Source organism: Gymnoscopelus braueri (assembly GCF_963280865.1).
Source record: "Gymnoscopelus braueri genome assembly, chromosome: 7".
NCBI lineage: Eukaryota > Metazoa > Chordata > Actinopteri > Myctophiformes > Myctophidae > Gymnoscopelus > Gymnoscopelus braueri.
Window position 1 is genome coordinate 17741894 of NC_137608.1, and position 20920 is coordinate 17762813.

The 20920-nt window shown below is 44.2% G+C and overlaps 1 protein-coding gene across 1 annotated transcript in view; it reads left to right on the forward strand.

Moving 5' to 3' along the window:
• Positions 1–19809, forward strand: part of cacna1ba (calcium channel, voltage-dependent, N type, alpha 1B subunit, a) — a gene marked incomplete at both ends in the record, with an annotated part of 140790 nt that extends 120981 nt beyond the window's left edge. Inside the window, 12 exons of the mRNA XM_080433501.1 lie at positions 1500–1627; positions 2211–2307; positions 6172–6277; positions 7552–7659; positions 9192–9310; positions 10335–10540; positions 11073–11214; positions 11596–11715; positions 14247–14285; positions 15642–15891; positions 18276–18502; positions 19210–19809. Coding sequence (XP_080289627.1) covers positions 1500–1627; positions 2211–2307; positions 6172–6277; positions 7552–7659; positions 9192–9310; positions 10335–10540; positions 11073–11214; positions 11596–11715; positions 14247–14285; positions 15642–15891; positions 18276–18502; positions 19210–19809 — 2142 coding nt within the window. The remainder of the gene's footprint in view (positions 1–1499; positions 1628–2210; positions 2308–6171; positions 6278–7551; positions 7660–9191; positions 9311–10334; positions 10541–11072; positions 11215–11595; positions 11716–14246; positions 14286–15641; positions 15892–18275; positions 18503–19209) is intronic.
• Between the last annotated feature and the right edge of the window lie 1111 nt (positions 19810–20920).

The window sequence follows — 20920 nt, forward strand, 5'->3', positions numbered from 1 at the left end:
TACAAATTTTGCCTTTAATGACATAATAGGAATGCCAGGTATTGGAAAAAATACATACCATATGTATATTTGTACATATATATCAAAAGGATAAAATATTATCACTATTACCAATGTGGTCCTTTGAGTGCCATGTTTTGTTGTTGTTGTTGTTGTTGTTGTTTTGGGGGGTGGGGGGGTGGTGTAACAGAGACAAGTGAAATCAATAAAATACATTCATACAATTTCAACGTACTAGACAAGTAAAATAAGTAAAAGTAAAAAAGTGGGTACTGTAAATGGAACCTGTTACAACTCAACTAATTGATGGTTAGGTGCAGCTGCTATTCAGCCAGCTCTTTATGGAGGACTATGGCCTGCAGGTAACCCATTCCACATAACTGCTGAAGAGTATTAAAAACAACAAGTCCCTTCCCATACAGCTTTTCGAATCTGCTAGATACAAACTCGGTGGAAGCCTTGTACCTAGCAGAGTAAGGGCAATAGTTTTTTAGTTTGGCTGCTTTCATGGCTCGCTGCTGCACAATCATAATTGGACAGATCTAAACAGGCGGATCTGACTCTCATAGCACACAGATCAGCAGCATGAGAGCAGAGAGAGAGCAAAGCTCACGAGGATGCAGTACATGTCATGTACTGTAGCTTGAAATTTGGGCCATGTGAAAGGTGATTGGTTTGCTTGAGTATGCGTGCTAAAGAGTGGACCAATCAGCTGAGCCTCACGTCTCAGGTCCTTAAATTAAATCCTCGACACGAGTGGCAAAATGGCGGACCGACTTCTAGTCCCAGTTTGAGTGAGGATAGAGGAGCTAGGACAGAGAAGAATAATGCAGCGTTCACACTGGTAGATACAAAAGATACAAAGATACAAAGCTACACAGCGTATTTGTAGCTTTATATCTTTGTAGCTGAAGTTGAAACCAGCTCAACTTTTTTTTGTAGCTTTGTAGCTGTTGTAGCTCTTTGTATCTTCATGTCGCTGGCTTCTGTTGAAAATGAATGGTAGCCTGTATCTTTGTCGCTGCCAGTGTGAACGCAGCATAAGGACCTGAGATGCCAGCCCAATTCCCTGAATGAACCTTACGTTGCTTGCGTGGCTGCGTCATTCAAGCAGTCACATCATCTTTGAACATTAGATTCAACTGGCTGTGATAATACAATTAAATAGATGTTGAATATATTATACCAGAACTGTGTGAAATGATATTTGAAGACATTCATTCCAGTGAGAAGTCCATGTTAAAAAGAAAAGTAGGCTGCATAGACGATAAATGATCTAAACTACCAATTAAATTGGGATTCAGAGATTGTTGATGTTCAATAAAATAAAGTAAAAAATAAACAAAAAACTATTTGTCCCAGAGGAGCAATTAGTTAATTTAAATGCATGACAGCATGCGTCAGAAGTTGTCTGGTAAAAAACAAGTATTAAGTCTCATTTGGCCATCATTTTCTGAGCCAGATGTGTGGTGTGTGCTCACAATGCGTCTCTATTCCAGATGCTGAATCTGTTTGTGGCCGTCATCATGGATAACTTTGAGTACCTGACCAGAGACTCCTCTATCCTGGGACCTCATCATCTGGATGAGTTTATCCGGGTTTGGGCTGAGTACGACCCTGCAGCGTGGTATGTGTCCCCCCACTCTTTCTTGCTGACTGGGTTTTGTACTAGTGATGGGTCGTTCATGATCGATTCGTTCAAAATAACTAGTTCTTTGGCGTGAACGTGAACGAACCCGTTCACTTCCCGAAGCTGTTACGTTCACGCTTTCGTTTCTTGCCCGAAAACGGGAGGGCGGGCTGTTCCTGTGATAGACAGCAGTGCGGTTGAGTAGTTTTTCACTAGACATGAACGAATCATTTGAACGAATCGTTTGAACGAATCGTTTGAACGAATCATTTGAACAGATCATTGCCGTGAACGTGAACGAAATCGTTCGTTCACTGAAATTAACGTTTTTTCCCACCACTATTTTGTACCCCCCCTCCCACCACCACCCAGTCAGACATTACATTACCATAGAAATTAGATTGGGGGGGAGTAGACGACCTTGGTGTCTCTCTCTGACCTCCTGTCCAGGGACGGTTTATTCACTATCTTGATTTGCAGTCAGGCCCCCCCCCCACCCCCCCACTAATGATGAATTATTTTCTCTCTTGAAGCTGTCCTGAACGTTTGTGTTTATGTATCTGCTTGTTCTTCTTCACAGCGGACGGATTTCCTATAAGGATATGTACAATTTGTTACGCGTTATCTCGCCCCCCCTTGGCTTAGGGAAGAACTGCCCTAATAGGGTAGCATACAAGGTTTGCAACCACCAGTCACCTCCGTCACTCTAGGGTGCTTTGTGTACCTCTATGCCAAGAGACGTTTTTTAACTTGAATGGCTGTGCACCAATGAAACTCGCCTACACACTAAGCACCCGCCCCTCTCCAGACTGATTGGCTTTTGGTTACCGAACGCCAGAGTGGAAACAAAGCTTTCAAAGCCCCGGCATGGCTGCCCGCCATGCCGCCCGCCATGCCGCCCACCTTTCTCCGCCCATCCCCTATGGTGGATGGGCTGAAAACATTCTGCTCAGTACCTTCCCCCCTTTTCTGTGTACAATCGGATTAAACATTCAAACCCCCAAATGTTTAGTCATGACGATAAAAAAAAGTCAAAATGATCTTTCTATTCAGATCTTGAAACCATCTGAATGGGATCAACAGGCCTCACGGGGCATTGCTTTTTCGGTTCCCTTTTCCCTTTGGGCGCATGCAAAATGTCAAAGAAAGGAAGGCTATGTAAAGGAAAGAAAAAAAGCGATAAAAGGGCTGGCGTTGAAACCTTTGTCTCCGTTGCACCTGGCAGGACACCAGTGGGATGTCTGCAAGCATGCCGAAGCAGACATCCCTCACAGTTACGATGCTGCCATTCTCTGATCCCCCATCATCCAACCCCCCGCCCCCCCGACCAGTCCCCCCCCCCCATCAAAACACACCCAAATCCCCTCTCAACAGAACTCTTCTCTGCCATCCCATCATGTCTCTCCTCTCAGGGATCCTGAGCGTCACCATAGCGATGCATCCCCGTGCCCTGGCTCCAGCGGCCGAGGATGGCATTCATTATTCATCTCACTTCTTCCAGGAAATCTAAATAACAACAGATTTCTTGTGTGTTTGTTTGTTTGTTTATTTGTATTGTTTTTTTATGCTTTGTCATTCCTCTGTTGATTTTTTCTCCCCTTTCTGTTACTGTCGTCCCTCTCTAACTCCCCATCCTTCTCTCGTTTGGGTTGTTTTCCTTTTCTTTATGATTTTCGTATCAAGTGGCCGTATCAAGTACCTCGATATGTATCAGATGCTGCTCCACATGTCCCCACCCTTAGGTTTGGGAAAGAAATGTCCACCAAGAGTCGCCTACAAGGTAGATTCCCCACCCACTTCCCTATCCTCCCTTGCCTTCTCCTCTGCTCGACAACCTGTCCCCCCCCATTGGCTTGACCTCCAGCCAGTGTCTGTGCTCTGCAGTTGTTCCCTTTCCGTGTTCTTCGATTTTATTTGCTAAAGTGCTCTCGATATTTTTGGTGTAGCCCCTTCCCCTCTACCCCCTCCCCCCTGCCTCTTTCTTTTCAATGCTGCTTGATTTTAAGAGCAAGCTAGCTAAGCTTAGCTAAGCCAGTGTGGGGCAATGTCCATATGAACCTAAGCTAAGCAAGTTAAACATACCATAATAGGCATACCTATAAGTAATATTATATCATAGTCTTAAGCTAGAACATAGTCAAGTGTCAGGAAAAACTACAGTGACCTGTTTTGTGACAAGCCCCCAAGTAACTTGTAATGTCAGAGTATCAGTAGAAAGTACTCAACACGCCAGCCATGCATTGTTATTATTTCTATATTGAAGTTATATACTAATGACCACCTGGTACTCCTGTTGTCTCATTAATAATGATAATAATAATAATAATTAAATGAGTATAACATAACATCTCCATGAAGAGACTTTGCTCCCTTCCTATTACAGAACATCCCTCGAATAGTTAATAATAATAATAATAGATTATGTAGGCAGAGTTTTAGTCTGTGGAGCAGTGTGTGTGTGTGTGTGTGTGTGTGTGTGTGTGTGTGTGTGTGTGTGTGTGTGTGTGTGTGTGTGCGTGTGCGTGCGTGCGTGGCTTCTGTTGCTTTATTTGTGGGAGATTTACACGTACGCTTTTATACTCGTGTGAGTCTGTCTTTGCTGTAACTCATTTCCTTCCATCTTTCCTGTCATTTCTGTCTATTCATTGATGGTTTGACTGTGTGTGTCTGTCTGTCTGTCTGTCTGTCTACCTGTGTGTCTGTCTTTCTGTGTGTGTCTGTGTGTCTGTGTGTCTGTCTGTCTGTCTGTCTGTCTGTCTGTCTGTCTGTCTGTCTGTCTGTCTGTGTGTGTGTGTGTGTGTGTGTGTGTGTGTGTGTGTGTGTGTGTGTGTGTGTGTGTGTGTGTGTGTGTGTGTGTGTGTGTGTGTGTGTGTGTGTGTGTGTGTGTGTGTGTGTGTGTGTGTGTGTGTGAGAGAGAGTGTGTGTGTGTGTGTGTGTGTGTGTGTGCATCTCAGCATCTCCCTCCCTGTCTCATTCTGACTTGGGTCTGTCTTACTTTTGCACTGCCAGTCTGCCACTGATAGTACATGTAGGTGAATGCTTTTTGTGTTCAGGGGAGCTCAACTCTACAGCAACAAACACACACAGCATCCAGTATGGATGTACAGTAGTGGCACCATTACAGCTATACTACGTACCAAGTCCTCTTGCTAAAGCTGCACAGGTTTGATGGGATGGAAATGATTGTCCTCATTGATAGCTGCTACCATAGACGTAAAGTGTGACTTAAAGCTCAATTACACTTTGGTAGAGGTTTGGGTTGTGTACTTACCTTGCCATCATGATGTAACTCCAAATATCACTCCAATATATCAGATATATTCAATAGTTAATTCATTGAAAAACTGTCTTGTCAATGACTTACATTGCACCGTAAAACAGGTCTCAAAAAGCATTGTTTTAGCACACAAAATAATGCAAACAAAGTTGATTCTGCCATGGTAGAACATTAGAAGCCCCTGTATTGTGTTGTTGTTATTTCAAATTAAAATGTCAACTCATTCATGTTGATTTTACTATTTAGTAAAATTAGGAAGAAGATCCGGATCCACAGATATAGGCCAGTGTAAAAAAAAAATTGAACTGGGTTTTGTAATGTTATACATCCACTTTGATTGTGTTTGTTTGTGTGCTAAAAGGTGCCTTTGAGACCTATTTTACCATGCGATGTAAATGTCAACGGGTAGACAATTTTGGATGATCAATTTCTAACCAACGGAGCACTATTGAATATATGCAGCCAATATTTAGAGTTGCATCAGGGCAAGGTAACTAACTGCACAACCCAAACCTCTACCAAAGATTCATTGCGCTTAAAGTTCTTCCAAACCCAAGTTGATCATTCGCTAGGAATGGCAACTACAGAGTCGAGCTCCTGCAATTGTTGAGGCACCTCCATGGTTATGCGTACACGCCTTCTCTCACCTTTTTTTCGATCAATGTCAGTCTTGCATCGTTGTGTACTTTGACTTGCAGCATAGTGCATACTGTAGCCTCTAGCAGTGAATGTGAATGTCTAGTTTGTCTCTCTCTCTGTCTGTCTCTTCCTCTCTGCGTGGTCGCCCAGGAAAGCTTTTTGTGTGCTGTCAAGAATGTTGATCATTTTCACCTATTTAGCCAAACTAGAGCTTAAATTTGAGACCAAGGTTGGTCCACTTTCAACCTGGCGTCCCTAATTCGGTCATGTCATTATAGGCGAAAATCTACAATTTCTGTCACAAATAGTGAAAAATTGTAGATCTACAAGCTCACAACGTGTTGCAATGTGACGTGTTATGTGCTTGTAGATTGATTATTTTTGCCACACACAACCATGGTACAAGAAACTATAAAGATAATGTTACTGTGTGCATGTCAGACAGATTTGGTACTAGTAAGATAATGTACATGATAATACATTCTTTCAAATTCCTTCAGTACACAGATTGATTTCTCTGCCTTGACTTGGGATTTGGGGTTCGGGGCTATTGTTTTTTTCTCTGTGTACCAGTGATCTAACCCCGCCCCTCCGTCCGCCCCCCCCACCCCTCTCCTCTCCTCAGCGGCTAGTGAAGATGAACATGCCCATCGCTGATGACAACACGGTCCACTTCACCTCCACGCTGATGGCCCTGATCCGCACCGCTCTGGAGATCAAGTTGGCCTCAGGTAGTGACTGACGGGTGTATGCCAGACATGGCTGCAGAGAACTAGGGGCTCAACAGTTAATCGAACAAATTGATTTAATCGATTATGAAATTTAGACGATAATTTTATAAAACCGGAAAAGTGCGCTCCTCTGTGCAAAGGTCTCCACCAGGCCGGGTTGCCTAACCCAGGGCCTGAAAACGTCAGAAGGCAGTCATAGCCAATTAGCCCCAACATGCCTATTCTGGGGGGAACATTCGATCTACAAGCTCAAAACACGCTTGTGAGTGGCTATTTTTGGCAAAGGGATTTGGTTTAGGTGTAAAAAAGCGGTCCGACTACAGTTGCAACTCAAGTCAATTTCACAATAGGGTTTAAATGGTTAAAACGACATCTGGTTGGCAGAGGTTTACAACCAACCACAATACAATACATCTAGTTTGATTGTGTGGTGGTTTCCAAAGAGACCTGCAGTATATATCCTCCAATTGACACTAATGCAATAATATTGCATTATGTAAACTATTATATAATTATAGGTTCACAAGACTCTAATCAAAGACTTTAATGAGAACAGTGAAGAAAGAAAGAAAATCGAATTAACAAAAAAAAAGGCGGAAAAAAGATAATGAAATTATTCCCTCAAAAAAATAACAATAAGAAGAAAAGAAAAGATGGTATCAAAATGTCACACTTAACACCCTGCTATTCCCAACCAGGCAGCCAGCTGCTGCCTTTTTGTCTTCTCTCTTTAGAGCTTGGAATGAGTAAATATGGGTCCCATTTGGGCTCATTATAAAGCTTTGTGTGTGTGTGTGTGTGTGTGTGTGTGTGTGTGTGTGTGTGTGTGTGTGTGCGTGTGCGTGTGCGTGTGCGTGTGCGTGTGTGTGTGTGTGTGCGCGTGTGTGCGCGTGCATGTGCATTTGTGTGGCGCATTCTGCAGTATAAATGAGGGTCTTCTTCCTCACTCCTCGCCACAGGAACGATTGTTTGTTTTGTTCTCACCATAAATCCAGAGTTATGACCTCAGCCCAGCTGGTGGTTCAGCCACCAGCTTCTGTTCTGTCTCTCTCTGTCCCATATAACCTAGAAGATGTCATACTCTATATAAACATAAATGTATAACACTTAAGCCAGCTAAGATTATTTTCGCAGCCCCGTGGTTCTCTGATGATATTTTATACTTAGTCGTACGACAGCACGATCAATAGCCGATCTACAAATTCTCAAGCTTGTTGGTCTGCTATTTTTGCTCATTTTGAAAATGTGGGACGTATGTGTGTTTATATCCACAGGGATGGTGGCCCAGCGAATGTCAGATTCTGAGCTGAAAAAGGAGCTGTCCACAGTGTGGCCAAGTCTCTCCCAGAAGACCATGGACCTGCTGGTAACACCACACAAACGTAAGCAGCTCACTAACACACACACACACACACACACACACACACACACACACACACACACACACACACACACACACACACACACACACACACACACACACACACACACACACACACACACACACACACACACACACACACACACACCTGTACCTAAATGATGCGTTTACTGTATGGCTATTCAAAATCTTACACAGTACTGTATGTACATAGCAGCATCTACAAGCTCATTAGCTTGCTATTTTCACTATTAGTCATTTGACGAATAGGGTTCAATTAAGTGGTTAATTGAACTCAGAGACAAATGGAGCCAAATAGAGCCATAAGGGTGTAATCAGATAGGACAGAAACCAACTCGATAACCTTCAACTTTGGACGAGCAGTTTCGGACTAACCACTTGAACCCTGGCATCCCATCATGTCCTTGGGGGAACAGTCGTCCAAAGATTTCTGATCTGCTACTTTTGGTGTAGGGTGGGCCAAGTACAAAGGCAACTCATGTCCAGTTCCAGGGTTCAAGTGGTTAAAAGCCTCAGGTCCGTGTGTGTGTGTGTGTGTGTGTGTGTGTGTGTGTGTGTGTGTGTGTGTGTGTGTGTGTGTGTGTGTGTGGATGCATGCATGCATGCATGCATGCATGCATGCATGCATGCATGCATGCATGCATGCATGCATGCGTGCGTTTGTGTCTTTCTTTGATTAACGTCTGTGTGTGTATGACTGTGTGCTTTTACCTCCACACAAATTGTAAGTGGATTTGAGAAGACCATGCATTCATTTTCAGTCATGAGCTGTGCCTTCACTGCCACCTTGTGGTAGGATTTATGTACCACTATTTGACTGTATAAACTATTAGCACCTCATTAGTCTGTGGCATTTCCAGGCAACGTTGCATGTTCTACTGTTTGATTTGTTTGCCTTGAAAATCTATTTTAATTATAGGCCATAAATACATTAAATGGTTTGGATGTAATGTTTCCTTCCTTTGGGCTAAATCTCGAAGGGAGACTTAAGAGGCGCAAATAGAGATGAATGGGGCATGAATGAGTCAGCAAAATTACCTCTCTTTCTCTCTTTTTATTTCAACCTCTGCTGCTCTTATTTCCTCCTCTCCTCCCCTCCTTATCCTTGTCTTCCCTCCTCCCTTCTCTACTCTTATTCATTTATTGACTGGAGTCCCTCAGGTGTCTACACGAGGCCCCCTACCTTTCTCTCTCAACACCAAATATCATTGCCGAAAATAGCCGATTAACAGGCTCACAACACGTAGCAACACAACACGTTGTGAGCTTGTAGGCAATTTTTGCTGAATGTTCGGGCCAGAATCGTTTCGCTTGGGTTCAAGTGTCTTCATTTACAAACCCCATGGGGCTTTTAGTGTTATCCTTTTACCATAACCTTTGACCCTACTACCTGTACTATTAACTATCACGCTAATAAAGTATTCAATTCCTCCTCTGCTTTTCTTCGCTCCTCTCCTTTTCCCCCATTGGCTCTCCTCCCCTTCCCTTCCCTCTGTTCATCCTCCTCTCCAGACAATGAGCTGACAGTGGGGAAGGTTTATGCGGCCTTGATGATCTTTGACTACTACAAGCAGAACCGAGCCCGCAGGCTCCAGCAGCTACAGCAGCAGAACAGCGGCACAGGCTCTCAGGTAGAGTACACAACTATGCATGCGTGCAACACACTGCATATGTACACATGTTTGCACTGCAAGCAAACACACACACACACACACACACACACACACACACACACACACACACACACACACACACACACACACACACACACACACATGCACAGAAATGCGCACGTACGCACACGGAGACAATGTGGAAACCTGCATGCATACTGTACATCCGCATACTTTTATGCACGCACATATGGAAACAGCATTACTGTATGCATGCACACACGTGCATCCATACCAAAAATAGCTGATCTACAAGCTCACGATGTGTCGCGGCGCAATGTGTTGTGAGCTTGTAGAGAGCCTATGTTCAGTGTGCAACACCCACGCGCAACTACTGTAAGTAAAACTCAGGTTTTAAGTGCACTGGTCAGTGGTCACATTTGCCGGTGGATTCCCAGATTCACTTTCTTCTATCGACCTATTTATCAAACAAACGTTTATGTTTCTTAAATAAGTGACTCTAGGGACGAGTAAGAGTGCATACTACATCAATATTGCTATAGTTCTTACTGTAGCTGACCCCGGTTTCAATCCGTCCAGAGACACTATTGCATGTCATCCCCCCTCTCTCTCCTGCCTTACCTGTCTCTCTGTTCACTGTCCTATCTGAATAAAGCCCAAATATTATAATATTTTAAGAAAAAGAAAGTCACTTCAGATATAACTGGGTGACTGCCAAAGTGGCCAGTAGGGCAGAGAAACTCCCCACGCACCACTGGCCAAATGTAGGTCAGTCTTTGACTCTGGCTTTGCTCGGCACATACCCAAACATGCAAGTACGCACACAACACTACACTACGCAGGCACAACACCACCTGCATGGCTGCTAGAAAAAAAGAACAATAGCGAATATTGTGGCCCGGGTCTTCACAGGTCGGGTGCCATCGTGCAAAAAATCCTGTAGGACTGGGGTTCAACAATATTCTTGCTTGCTGCCTCCTTGAATGTCTTCAGCATGTTGCCATCCATCTCTTCTCCACAGAGCAAGGTCCAGGCTCTGTTTAAGCCATTGCTGCCTCTGACTCACATGCAGGAGAAAGACCTGCCCATGATGCTAAACAGTGTGGAGCCTCCCAGCATACTCCAATCCAAGTCCCACAACAAATTCCAGCAACCCATTCACCTACCCCAGCCCACCCTGCCCCCGGCTAGACCCAGCTCCAACTCTCTCAACAATGGAGGCACTTTGTAAGTTCGCTGCTGCGGGTTCAAGTCAAGACCGGTGCAATGCAATATGACCATGATCTTTTGATTTTAATTCCTTAGTCTTAGCGTTATTGTGTTAGTGTTTTTTTCAGAATAAAGTTGTTCTTTTGTTGTTTTCTCCTCCCCCCCATGTAAAGCGCCTTTGGGTACTTAGAAAAGAGCTATATACATTTGAGATATCATTTTTATTATTATATACTTTTTTAATTATTATTATTTATTTTTGGGACAGCAGTATTACAATCTGTCAACAAGCATTTCTTCTGTCCACAGATATTAAAAATAAAATAAGAAATACAGTTAGGAGAGATATTTAATGGGTACATAAAAACAATGGAAATGAGCCACAAGAAGACCTGTGAGAGTATAGTGTATACATGGAATGAAATAATATTGTCTTGAATCATATTATTTCGTTCCATCCTTGACTCTACAAAATCCGTCTGTAAAGGCCTCACATACTTGATATGGATATGGATAATTTATCAGACTTTTGTTTACCGTTGGCCCTCAGGCCAGGCCATCATGAACACAACATCAAAGGGTCATCTTCGTGGGTGACAGAGAGATCAAAGGAAGTGCCCAGCAGGCCTAAGAACAAACGCACTCCCTCCAGGGTTCCATCAGAGGACGCTCCTGACAACGCCAGCCCTCAGGTATACTCACTGATCCACGCCAGTCTGACTAACACAGTGCTGCTTCTCAAAGTGGGGTCCTTGGGTAGGTTCCAGGGGGTCCCCAGCAACTATGTACTATGTACTATGTAGATACATGGGGATATTATAAACATCATGTGTGAGTAATGCACAGGAAAGATATAATCTCAAACTAACTGCATGGTTCTCTTCGTGTTGTATGTGAATGTGTGCTTGGGTGCTTGTTCATTTGTGTGTGTGTGTGTGTGTGTGTGTGTGTGTGTGTGTGTGTGTGTGTGTGTGTGTGTGTGTGTGTGTGCGCGTGTGTGTGCGTGTGCGTGTGCGTGTGCGTGTGTGTGTGTGTGCGTGCGCTCACTCGCGCATGTGTGTTTGTGTGTCCAGGAGTCGGTAGAAATGAGGAAGATAGAAACCAGTGCAAGTAGCTCCATGCCAGTACCAGGCTCTGGTCTGGAGAACCAGGGCCGCGCCGTGTCCATGCCTCGACTCAACACTGAGATACAGGTAGACACACTGGCACAGATCTACAGATACAGATGCAGATACAGATAATAGCAGATCTACCAGTAAAAATAGCAGATCTAGAGGCTTTGACCTTGTACACATCACATTTTCATTAATTTGTCGTACGGTGCCGCAGTGCCGCACCGTCCCTGTTCTGGGGGGAACATCTGGTGAAAACAGCCTCTCTACAAGTTGGCACAATACTACTGTGTGCTTAATATACTGGTGTACTGTAATGCCATTCAACTATAATGTCACCACAAATCTCTCCTTTGGAGAAGGCCAGATGGGAGCTGGGCTTCACTTCCATTCCAATGTACATTCATTTAGGACCGAAAACCTCGAGATGAATCCTTTTCACTTAACATAAGCGGATCCTCATTTCCTGGAGTGATACCAATATTGATCGATTGGTGCGTTTAGAGTGCATTCCTTTCATGGCCCAATTAGGACGGCCATTCGTTGATCCTACACTTTTAGCGCCGAGAAGTCCCACAGTAATCTGATTAGAGTCTGGCTCTCTGCCAAACTATTTGTCCTGCATTGTGTGTGTTTTCTCTCTCCCACTGGCCAACAGAATGGATGATTGTGGCTCAAAATGGCTGCAGGCCGAAGAGGAGAGAGAGAGAGAGTGTGGGACTTTTCTTTCACCAGGGAATAGGATGTCGAGAGTATCTGGGTGGGGGGTCGGTGGGGTGGCTTGTTGACTGGTTGGCTGATTTCTCTCACCTTTAAGAATTTCCTGGAAATCCCCTCAAACTCATGCAATTAGTGCTGGCGTTTTAGTAATAGCTCTGCTTTTGTCAGAGCATAATGGAACCCAGTGGTCTTTCGAATCCCAGCAGTTGATTTGCTCTCTCGGCAGATCGTTTTTCAATCCCTTTTTTTCTCATTTTTTTTTCTCCAGCTTTTTTTTCTCTTCTTTTGTCGTGTCTCATTTGGCATTGCTCTTTTCAAGGCAGCAGGTACTGTAGGTCAATGGTTCTCAAACTTTTAAATGTCAAGGTCTCCCCTTAAAGGGATAGTTCACCCAAAAAATGTATTTTTTTCTATCGATTAGTCACCCCATGGAGACTTGAATTCATTTTTGTCGCATTCCTAAGCCAATAATTTGATGACCAACGGACCGGTAGGCAGCGGTTCCGGTAGGAGACACAAAGGAGACTCTTTGTGTCTCCCACCGGAACCGCTGCCGGTCATCAAATTATTGGCTTAGGAATGCGACAAAAACAAAAATATATTCATGATTAATTCAAGTCTCCATGGGGTGACGAATCGATAGAAAAAAATCATTTTGGGGTGAATTATCCCTTTAACTCTGACAGTGTACAGTTTGGTTCCATTTGTACACTGTCAGAGTTACAGACTTGCAAGGGTCCATTTAGACCCCCCTAAAGGAACCCAGAGAGTCCCTGTAATCCACGTTGAGAACCGTTGCTGTAGGTGAGGAGCCAAAATCTCTGAGCCCTCTGCTCGCCTACAAATTCCTCTTTGTGTTCCAGTGACACGAGACACCCCAGTCCCAGAACCGTCCCCGGGACACCAGCCCATGGGCACAGGAAGGGAAAGCAGGGTGTCCTGTCACGTTCTCCATAAGCCGCCCATTGAAAGCCGCAGCATAAGCCTCAACCTCGATCCCCCTCTATCCCTGCTGATGCGGCGCATTAGAAGCTGATACTGCTTTTTCATCACCTTTTAATATGCGCAGAAGATAACCCCACACACACACACACACACGCACACACGCACACACGCACACACACACACGCACACGCACACACACGCACACACACAGACACACACACACAGACACACAAACACTGTGTGTCTCTCTCTCTTTTCCCTGTTTGACTCTTCTGAGGATCACAAGCTACTGGTGAAGGCTGGTGAAAACAGAAGAAACTGAGGCTGATAAATTCTGTGAGATAGATCTACAAATGGTGTTGTATAGCGGAGGCTGGGGTGGGGGCAGGGGTGGGGTGGGGGGGGTGTGCTGAAAGAAAAGGAGGGTGTGTGTTGGGTGGCGGTAGATGTACAAATGGGGGGAATTTCTCTCCTGAGTGTCGCTATGTGGAATGGGTAATTCTGTCTTATTGCCAGGTGGTGAAATGTGTTGTTCAGACGCACAAGGAAGTCTATATATCAACCACAGATTACTGATAACACTGGAGCTGCCATAGACCTTGGCTTTTCTTGAACTTTCACTGAGCAGTGAATGAAAGCCAAGCCGGCTCTGGTTTCACCGTCTGTAGTTTGTCCTGTGTGTTTATTAATGTTCGCCTGTCTCTCATGTCACTTTTCTCCCTGTTCTTTGTCCAATTCCTTCCTTCCTTCTATCCCTCCTACCTTTGTTTTTTTCTTCCATCCTTTCTTTCTTCCTTACTTCTTTCTCCCCCTCTCTCTCTCTCTGACCCCCTCCTCCTCCTCCTCCTCCTCCTCCCCCTGCTCCTCGGCTCCTTTGTGCCTCCTTAATTGCACCATGTGACCTCCTGTAACACCACGTGACCTCCTGTGATTGCGCCATGTGACAGCGGAGCCACTCGCGTTATTCCCCGGGGATGCAGCTGCCTGTATGTACCCCCCCTCTCTCTCTCTCTCTCTCTCTGTATGTCTCTGTCTTCAGTGGTCTAAAGTAACTGAGTACATTTACTTAAAAATAACATTTTGAGGTATTTTTTACTTTACTAGAGTATTTCCAGTTTTCAGTACTTTTACTTCTACTCCACTCTCAGAGGCAAATATTGTACTTTTACTCCACTACAATTATTTGAAAACTTTAGTTACTAGTTACTTGGTAGATTTTGATTATTATTACTAAACATACATTAACCACTTCAACCCTATATACATTTCTGCCATTTGAACAGGGCCTGTCCTGTCCTGTATTACTTTCTGTTTAAAGAGACTGAGGTGCTCTTATTATGAAATGGGGGGGGGGGTGCCAGGAAAAATATTGCCTAGGGCGTCAAATTGCCCAGGACCGGCCCTGCATTTGAAAATAGCCGATCTACAAGCTCACAATGCATCGCGATTGGTACTTTGAGTACATTTTGATACCAGCACCTTTATACTTTTACTCAAGTAAATTTTGAATTCCGGACTTTTACTTGTAACAGAGTGTTTCTACATTGCAGTATTGATACTTTTACTTAAGTAAAAAATTTGAGTACTTTTTCCACCACTGTCTGTCTTTGACTCTCTCTCTCTATCCATCCCTATCTCTCCCCTCCCCTCTACTATAGAGGGGAGACAACATGTTGACATAGAAGGCATTAATAATTATATGTTTACACTGATAATTATAATGTTCATGGTTTTTGATACTGTAATTATAACACCCAGTCTGGTGCACAAAATTATACTTAGAGTATACATAGGAACGAATGAGATGACAAGCTGTCATTGCCACACCAAGTATGCCGTTTTGATATGGACACCTGTGTTTTTATTATTCTGTAGGTCAATGAAAGACATGTTTTAAGGCACTGGTGCGTCTAGAACCTGAACAGGTGTTATGCTGCTTCAGTGTTAATGTATAAAGTAGGTCACAACAAGATTGTTAAGCCCCCTTTGTTGTGCTATTTCCTCAAGCCGTCATTAGGGAAAGAGCTGTTGTGTTTGTTTAAACGTTCTTAAACAATACTTATATACTTAGATAGCATTTTTTGTTGCACATTAGGCTATACAATCTTTTTTATAGAGATAATAAGGAATTATTTTATTGGAAAAAAAGAGGGAATTAACAAGAAGAAAACTTGAGTTCTCACTTTCCTTTCAATACCATGTTATGTCAGAAGATCATACTGAAAAATGCTATTGTAAATTTTTTTGACACCCAGCAGTACCCAGCATTCATGACTAAACATGAATCACCACTAGGGGGGGACATTGTTTGACAGAGTCTCACTCTCCCTCCCCACCCACAGCCTGTCCCTGATGTCAGCCCCATGAAGCGCTCGGCCTCCACTGTGGCTCCACAGCGCGCCCAGGAGGTCAACCTGAGGGACTACGCCCTGGAGAAGCCCAGCCAGGACGACAGACCTCACCACCATCACCACCACCACCGCTGCCACCACCGCAGGGACAAGGACAGGGAACGAGACAGAGATCGGGACAAAGACAAGAAGCAGAGGTCCCTGGACAGAAACCAGGGAGTACAGCCTCCCAACGCCTCTGGTTAGACAATACACCAACCACCAAAAGACACATACACAGCACTGTACACACACAGCATCTATACCACCATAGATTGACACACATGGCAGGAAAGACACATTTACTTTTTTTGGGATTGTTCACCCAAAATATTTCTTTTTTTCTATCGATTGATGACCAGCAGCGGTCACCGGTAGACAGCGGTTCCGGTAGGAGACACAAAGGAGACTCTTTGTGTCTCCTACCGGAACAGCTGCCGGTCATCAAATTATTGGCTTAGGAATGCGACAAAAACAAAAAGAATATCCTTTAAGAGTGTTAATTTTAGTCCAGTGCTTATCAAACATTTTCAGGTAAAGGCCCCTAAAATTCATATGTATTTGTCTGTTCCTCATTTAGCTGGGGACCCCCTGGAACCCCCTCAAGGACCCCCTGGGTGTCTCCAGTCCCCACTTTGAAAACCGGTGTTCCCTTCAAATCCAGACCAAATATAAAAATGTCTTAATTTCATTACAGACATCCTTTGCCTTTATGAAACCGTCTTAACTTCCTCCCCATGTGCTTCAGATTGGAAGTGTTGGTTTAGTATACGGGGGTCGCTCTTATGTAAGAGAGCATGTTAAAGCTCCAGCAGACTGCAGCCTACAGACACCGTCCTCCCTGCTCCTCCTCATCTGTGATAGAGATCAACAGCGGTCTCAGTGGAGGGGCGGGCAGCAGGGCCCGGCGTTATGATGGCAGGACTCTTACAGCTGCTCTTTATTACTACAGATAAAAGGAAGCAGACAGACGCGCACACCCAACGACTCGCTAATTTATGGGCACCCTCTCAGCAGGGCAAAAGGCCGCCGAGAGTAAAAAAAATATCAGCAGAGGGGAGAAAGAGCCTTTGGTCTCTCTCTCTCTCTCTCTCTGGTAAAAACTGCTGAGGAATCCTCCTGTTTCTGACAGTGTGAAGATCCAAAGAGAGGGTGTGCACAGTTTACTGTATGTACTTAAGTAATTTTTTGGGGGGTATTTTTTACTTTCTTCAGTATTTCAAATTTTCTATACTTTTACTTCTACTCCAGTACATCTCAGAGGCAAATATTGTACTTTTTACTTTTATTTGACAGCGTTAGTTTATTTGACAGCTTTAGTTACTAGTTACTTTGCAGATTTAGACTATTATTACAGAACATACATTAACCACTTCAGCCCTATATATACTTCGGCTACTTAAAAATAGCCGATCTACAAGCTCACAACACGTATTCTTAACACATTTTGAAAACTTGAAATGGGACATTCTCCATAATAATTAATTACTAGAGTAAATTTTGAATACCGGACTTTTACTTAAGTACAGAATGTGAGTACTTCTTCCACCACTGCTGCACACCCATAAGCAGGCTATGATTGTGATGTGTAGATGTATTCATATTCAGACCAATGTTTCAACAGACAGGGCTGCCTTTATCAGCCCTTTATTTATTATGACACACAACAGGGTTGTGTGTCATAATATCAGGACATCATTTATTATATTTTGTTGACTCCTAACAAACACTACAGAAGTACCTGTGAGCAAAAATACCATATCAAAGTAGAAACAATGCGAGCACAACTCGGTGTAAGTGATCCACTGCTTGCCGGGTGCACGGCCCCAAAAGAGTTCAATATCAGGAAAAGAACTGCCAGCCCAGCACTCACAGAAATGTCCTTCAGGTACTTTTAATTAAAGATTGGTATGGGCAAGCCACCAACACGCTTCAACGTAAGCCTTGCTCAGCATGATCACGCGTTCCTGAGCGTGATCACAAACGCGTTTCGACGTAAGCCTGAAGGCAACTTTATTGTCACATCGCAGGTTTACAGGTGTAGAGACGTGAAATTAGTTTTTGTGCAAGCTCCATCGTTTTTGTTTTCAGGAAGGGAGAAAGTAAAGAGGAAGGAGAAAAATACATCAAACAGTAAAGAGAAACATGTCAAGGATAGGCAAATACCAAAGATGTCTACATAGATACACAAAGCATAATCTAGCTGGTACAGTATGTACATGAGGTTAGACCAGTGGTGTGTTCTAGGTTTTTTCGGAGGGATGCGATAATCATTTCCTGTACGACATGCGCGTGGTTGTAGAGATACGTTAGCGCGTTTTTCATTTTTTTTTAAATTGGTTAGTAGAGGGCTACGCTTGGCTACGAAAATGTTCTGCAGGTCACACTACGTATATAGCGTAACACGGTAGAACACACCCCTGGGTTAGACATAAAGTGCATAAGGTTAGGCACAACCTTGCACCGTGCAAGCTGAAACACGTTCGTGGCTTGCACGTGCCTATCTAATCCCCGTGTGCATGTGTATCAAACAGCTCCAAGGGTGGATGTTGAATGTTATGTTAAATTTCCTTTTTTTCTGTCAAGGTGCGTTGGAGGATCCGGCAGGGAGCGACCTGACTGCCACCAGGGACAACAGGGCCCACGATCGCGGCCGCTCCCACGAGAGGAAGCATCACCACTCCTCGGCGGACAAGCAGCGATACTACTCGTGCGATCGCTACTGCAGCCGGGAACACTGCCACACCAAATCTGCCGCCGCCAGCTGTGCCACCTCGCCCAACGAGGTGCCGGATACCAGCTTCAACAAGCAGGTGGGAGCGGAGCGCATAGGCATAGAGGACACAATGGAGAAGGGTAGACTTATAGCAGTGTAGCATGAGGCATAGTATACTGTAGTGGTAACACTGAATACGGGTAAGGCAATTAGAGAGTGTTCATTTAACTCTGAAATTGGAACATTTTTGATTTTGCTGTGTAATAAGAGAGAGATAAGATGCTTGATATTGGAACATTTTTTATTTTGCTGTGTAATAAGAGAGAGATAAGATGCTTGATGTCTTGATGTTGATCTATCTGCATGCTCTTACTGCTTTATCTTTAACTTTAACTTTATCTTCTTCTTCTGGCTGCTGGTGCAACCTCTCATGGCCTTTCACTTCTTTTCCCACTTTCTCTTTCCTCACCATTATCTGCTCCATTTTGTCTGTCTTTCTTCCTTTCCGCTGGTGGAAATTCTTTCCTATCCCTGTCTTTTGTCTATCTTCATTTGTGATCTGTCATCTCACCTCACATCACATTATGGTGTCTTTCCTTTCCTTTCCTGTCCTACCTTTTCCTGTCCTTTCCTTTCCTTTCTTTTCCTGTCCTTTCTTTTCCTGTCCTGTCCTGTCCGTCCTTTTCCTTTTCCTTTTCCTGGCTGCCCTGTCCCCTGTCTCGTATTCTTCCTTTCTTCTCCTTCTCTTATGCATTTTCCCTCATCGTTCTATCGTTTCAAATTGCTTGTCCAATTTTCATCCAGGGCAGTGGTTGGGTTAAAGGCAGCAGCCCGGTGACGTTGAGCTCCGGTTCTAGCACGCCTAGCCGCGGACGCAGGCAGCTCCCCCAGACCCCCCTCACCCCGCGGCCCGGGGTGGCCTACAAGACTGCCAACTCCTCCCCCGTGCACTTTGTGTCGGGCCAGGCCGGCCTGGCCGCCCTGAGTCCCGGCAGGCTGAGCCGCGGCCTGTCGGAGCACAACGCTCTCCGGCACAGCGGCGGCTCCTCCCACCACCACCTCCCCTGCCCCGTCACTCGCATCAGCTCCGAGCCCTTCCTGGGCCACGGCTACGGCGACACCCCGGGCAGCAGCCCCTACGGCAGCCCCCACGGGAGCCTTCGGGACCAGTTGGACGTCTTCCAGGACGCGGCCTCGCTGTCGCCCAGTCCCCGTGCCGGACGCTCCCCCTCCCACAGGACTGTACTGTCTCACATGGGGGCCCTGCTGCCCCCGTCTCCACAGCAGCAGCACCTGGTGGTGCCCAACGGGTATCACTTCTCCTTTGTGGGCGGCGGCAGCCCAGGCTCTGGCGCCAGGGTGCCCAGGTATTACCAGGAGGCAGAGGAGGACGAATGGTGCTAGCATGGCTTTAAAACAAGATGTTTTTTAACAATGCATTTTTGAGGAACTGTGATGAGTTTTATCATCTTCTTTGAAGGCCTTTCGTTTACATTGTCTTGCTGTGTGTTTATAATGATGTGTTTTAGTCCTAAATCAGAGAGGTGAATGGGAAGGATGAAGGATATTTGAAGGAAAGAAAATGTAAGGGGTGGGGGAGGGGGTTATTTGAATGGTAGAAAATGTGAATATTTGAAGGAAGGACATTTTGAAGGGGAGCATATTTCAATGGTGTAACTTTTGAATACAAAAAAAATAAATTTTGAAGGGTAAAATATTTAAAGGGTAGAATAATTTAATTTGAAAATAAACAGAAAATAAGTATAATTTTGATAATTTATAATGTGACATTTACACTGTAAATTGAGTTCCAACTGAACTTTTTGCCAATATCAGAGGTCTCGCCGTAGCCCATTGATTAAGAGGCAAGACAACGTTCAGTAGTCAAACGGTTAGAATTAGGATGAAGATAGTCAATAATAGCAAACGATTAGGAAAACCTCAGTAGACATGATTGACATTGCACAAACAGCTCTGTTCTGCTTTACTTTAGGACTCCACCATTCCATGATGTTGCCTATAATCCTTTATGACATTCCCTTTCTGTCAGTTGACCAGACAGACTATTGGAACGTCTGACGATTGTCACTTTGTTTCTGTTTACCAATTCTCGCAAAATATCACGACTACAGTAATTGAGAGGAGTGAAGCATGGTAGAGAAAAGCGATTGACTGACTGATTGATTGATTGATTGATTGATTGTTTGATTGATTGATTGATTGACTGACTTGTTTTATATGAAGTTGACTTGTAGATGTTACCTTTTCATTGTGTGCATTTTTTTGTATGACAAAAGAAATTCCACGTGTGTTTTATGTGAATCGCTTACGGTTTGCCATCGTTTCAGGTCTAATGTTTCTTACAGACTGCTTCGAGATGTTTTGAGACAAAGTGCCTATCCTTTTAGATAAACTGTAGACAAAACAAACAAACAAAAAGATGCGAGGTCAGCTGTTTTTTAAACGCATCAACACTTGAGTAGCTGTTTGGTTCAGTCTAATAGAGCTCCGCAGG